The sequence below is a fragment of the Agrilus planipennis genome, unplaced genomic scaffold, assembly GCF_000699045.2.
Source record: "Agrilus planipennis isolate EAB-ADULT unplaced genomic scaffold, Apla_2.0 scaffold7, whole genome shotgun sequence".
In the NCBI taxonomy this organism is placed as follows: domain Eukaryota; kingdom Metazoa; phylum Arthropoda; class Insecta; order Coleoptera; family Buprestidae; genus Agrilus; species Agrilus planipennis.
The window spans coordinates 163,898-167,915 of NW_020439340.1; the positions used below are offsets into that span (position 1 = coordinate 163,898).

The 4,018-nt window shown below is 34.9% G+C and overlaps 2 protein-coding genes and 1 long non-coding RNA gene across 3 annotated transcripts in view; 1 reads left to right on the forward strand and 2 right to left on the reverse strand.

The window, feature by feature from the left end:
• The window catches only part of LOC108739900 (AP-3 complex subunit beta-2), a 97,417-nt gene extending 96,412 nt beyond the window's left edge, over positions 1-1,005 (reverse strand). The window contains exon 1 of the mRNA XM_018473990.2: positions 954-1,005. The gene's annotated coding sequence lies outside the window, so the exon portion shown is untranslated. The remainder of the gene's footprint in view (positions 1-953) is intronic.
• A 786-nt stretch (positions 1,006-1,791) lies between these two features.
• Positions 1,792-2,307, reverse strand: LOC112905724. The gene is made up of 2 exons (XR_003231982.1): positions 2,010-2,307; positions 1,792-1,934 (listed from the first exon to the last, which is right to left on the reverse strand). It is a non-coding gene; the product is annotated as an uncharacterized LOC112905724 (long non-coding RNA).
• A 534-nt stretch (positions 2,308-2,841) lies between these two features.
• On the forward strand, positions 2,842-3,999 carry LOC112905718. Its single transcript, XM_025978727.1, has 2 exons — positions 2,842-2,875; positions 3,256-3,999. The coding sequence occupies exons 1-2, from the start codon at positions 2,842-2,844 to the stop codon at positions 3,720-3,722; spliced, it is 501 nt and encodes a 166-aa protein (XP_025834512.1). The 3' UTR covers positions 3,723-3,999.
• The last annotated feature ends 19 nt before the right edge of the window (positions 4,000-4,018 follow it).

Sequence of the window (4,018 nt, forward strand, 5' to 3'; positions counted from 1 at the left end):
GGCAGAAACAGGAGTTAGGAGGGGTAGAGGTAGACCTAGATTAGATTACTGTTCGCAAATAGTTAAGGATGTGGGCTGTTCTAGTTTTACGGAAATGCGAAGTTTAGCTCAGGATAGGAAAGAGTGGAGGTACGTGTCCAACCAGTCTTAGGACTGACGACCTTATGATGATGATGAAGCCCAATTGACCTAACGATATACCTAAATATATCTGGGCTTACCTGACTAAAGTAGTTATTCCTCACAAGGATTTCTTCTAATTCTGTCACATTTTACGTCTGTCCAACCCTAATTGACCTAACGACAAACCTAAATATATCTGGGCTTATCCTTAAAGCGATTAAAAGCAAAAGCAAAAGTACCTGCTCTTTCCAGTATGTACCTGTTGCGCCTTTTGGCGAGTCTGCCCAAAATTTCCTTTTCGGATATTTTGTTTATTCAAACGTTATCCGCTTGTTCTGCTTTTTCTCCAGTTTCAAAACAGAACTACCACACTCTATAAATATCTAAGAGCCTAGCTACTGTGGAATTGTTTTAATAATTATCTAAATTAAGTACTTTTCTACGCTCAACAGTATCTTCAAGGGCCTTAAAGATTTCAATCTAATTTTACCAATTGCCAATCTAGGCAACGACTTTTAGCAATCATTTATTTTTGTTAGACCTAATTAATTCTACCTAGACTCTTCAATACCACCTCTTAATTTACTTTTAATTACTCGACATCCGAAATTCCGAATAAATTTAAATTTCTTTCCGAATAGTTTTCTGTTGACGCTTAAGCATTTACATAATTAACGAAAATTCAATAGCCAAATTAAAACTTCTACCTTTATCGCTCGATCGCAATAGCTATGCGCTTATCCTTCTATTGTGATAAACTAATGCATTTGTTTAAATAAGGCAATGCAGTAGCAATTAATATGCATAATAAAATTACTTAAAACACTTACCGGCAACAGCATATCATCCAACAGGTAGAAGTTAAACTCGTTTTTAGCAAAAAGTCAAATTCAAAGTACCTACACAATATATTTTATACGTATTTAATCACTTTATTTAATAAGAAGCACACACGGAATTAATAAAATTGTTTTTTGTTCATAAAGCAGCTACATCGTACACAACAATATCACGTTTAGAACTAGTACTTTAATATTTAACCTCTACAAACATACGGAGGACATGATGATAATGTTTTATACACATCGGAAAAAAGCCAACTGATTATAAGCGAAATATCGTTTAACAGTACAATTTTCTTCATTGGTACCACCACACTTGATATAAAATGCTAATTTTCCTGAAAATCTACTGCTATCAATAAAAATATATATTTTTGATTACAATACAGCAATAACCGCGATATTTTGATATTTACATTAAAGAAATACGAATTTATAATTAATTTAAAGAAATGCGAACAGTTGAACGCATTAGTATTACATTTATCGAGGTGGTACAAATGTAGCTTGTGTTTTTCGGGTTGTTCGTTATAAATTTTCTTACCAATAAACTGGGATTCTATTAAACAAGTGAAAAAGCGATTAATGGCAGATTAAAGGTGTGTATACAACAAATGAACAAGAACGTGTTCGAAGTAAGACGCAGCGGAACAAATATGTCTACTGCGGCCCGGCAGCTAAAGTGCAACAAACTCTCTCGGTCTATCTCGGGATTGTTCGCACTCCATCCGTTTCTAAGAGACGCTTTATGGGATTGGCTTGTTTTGGCTTTTAAAAAAAGCGCAATAATTGAATTTTTATAAAATACAAATATATTTAATGTATATGTATTATATTATTAATTTATTAAAATATATGCTTGATACGTTTGTACAAAATTTAAATCAGATTATTCATTGGTGTGCATTTTAAGCCGTTGGGTTGACTGACGACTGTATTATGTCCGTGCAGGACATCGCTTTCGTTGACCTGAAAAAGGAAAAATTATCGTAGCAATTAAAACTAACGAAAAAAACGGGATATCAATCTTGTCTGAATACATACATCGACTTATTTCGAGTTCTTCTGCAAATATGTAATGCTACTGGACCGCTTTTGATACTTTTAAATAGCAAGACCGCTTCTGCATGTGATATGTCATGGCAAACATGTCCATTTACAGCTAAAATTTCATCCCCTAAAAGAGAAAACCAGTTTATTTATATAGCGATGCACTTAATCTCACATGCACAAAACCCAAAAATAGACGCTCATTACTAACAAGTCTTCTATCTAATGACCTATGTATGTCTCAGAAATACCTTATCTAAATCCTTCACATTTACCTCTCTATAACTGACCTCACTTCTCTAGTCTTAGTTTTCTAAATTGTGTGTATGCCCAAAGTACGACTTACCCGACTATAGTAATCTCTCACAAGAATTTGTTCTTAATTTTCCACATTTTATCTCACCGTGTCCCAAATAGAATTACGCACGGAAAATTTTTCAGTAAAATTCATCGTCGTCTCAAGCACACGTCCTTAATTAATCTTTTTTCAATTACCTCTCTTCTTTCTCATGTTTCAAGTTTCAAACTATTAGAGTAAAAGTAGGTACATCATCCACCCTTTTTAGCAATTTCGCGAAAATTTAATTTTACCTCGGCCTTTTCACCGGTTTTAAGTCACTTTAATTTACTGTCTTTCCTTAGTGCTAATTTAAGTCCCAGCTCTCCACGATACGGACTCAATTTGGAAATTTTAATTGCTTCCTATATAACATACGGACTTAACGGATATTATTTCGTCTATCCAATACATAATTATAATAAACAACATTGACGTTTCGTCTTGGGTGCCAGATTTTTCAGATTTTTACCGATAAACTACTACAAAATGATTGCAATAGCATGGTGTGCCTACAGGAATAGTTGTTTATCTATCCGAATTTATTCTTTACGTGTTTACGTTAAAATATCTACCCAATATTAAGTTGTGCCGTAAAAAGTATTGAAATTTTCAGTTTGATGAATGTTGGCAAGTACTTTCGCTGAGCTGCCGGACTTTTCCGATTTTCAATAGAATCGCCAGTTCTAAATTTCTTTTTAGACTTTTTTACTTTCCGCAAATGGATCTTTTTAGTAGAACGCTATTCTTCTTATCTCTTTAGGTAATAATCAATCATTTCAAGTGCATTAGTGTGGTTTTTATTAGCGTCTAAAAATATATTTTAAGAAATCGTTCGCGATGTACAGGGAGCTTTTACACTAATGAATTGAATTCTACGCCATTCAAGTACAAAACCGTTAGAAATAACCATCGCAGGTACTACCTATAGTTACATTACATTACGACATTTTCTTGTTTCAGTATCAAAGGCGAAAATCCTGGGGAATCCGGAATTATTTATAAAAAGTGGCAGCGATATAAACTTGACTTGCATCGTCCTGCAAACGCCGACTCCGCCGAGCTTTATCTACTGGTTTAAGGGTAACCAGGTGATCAACTATTCACAACGGGGAGGAATTAGCGTTGTCACCGAGAAACAGACCCGCACTAGTCGACTTTTAATTTCCCGAGCCCTACCAAGCGACAGTGGGAACTACACCTGTGCCCCTTCGAGCAGCGATGCAGCAAGCATCACTGTCCACGTCCTAAATGGCGAAAAACCTGCCGCAATGCAACACGGGAACGAAAATCTGGCTGTCGAAACACTAACTAAATTCAATAAACTGTTGTTCATTTTAATCACCCTAATCTTTGCCGTTGTCAGATGAACATCCTGTTAGATGAACCCGCCCGTTTCAATGTATTGCACCCTAAAAACGCGTCTAATATGACCAATAGATGTTGGGAATGGTGATTTTCACAAGAATCCTTCACTATTTAAATTTTTTACCTGTTTCCAATAGCGATGTGGTGTTTCATGTCACATTACGTAAATGTCAATCAAAATCAAAAAGTTCTTCTAAAATATCCTTTTTCTATATTTCTATTCCTTCTACCGCAGCCTCTCAATCAACTCGTCGTCGATGTACATGATACGTATATATACTACCTAATATATATATAT

Excerpts from the sequence above, each read along its gene's own strand:
- LOC112905718 (XM_025978727.1), top strand. The coding sequence starts at position 2,842 with ATGATTGCAATAGCATGGTGTGCCTACAGGAATA. Across the intron at positions 2,876-3,255 it reads ATGGTGTGCCTACAGGAATA|AAATAACCATCGCAGGTACT; the intron begins GTTGTTTATCTA and ends CAAAACCGTTAG.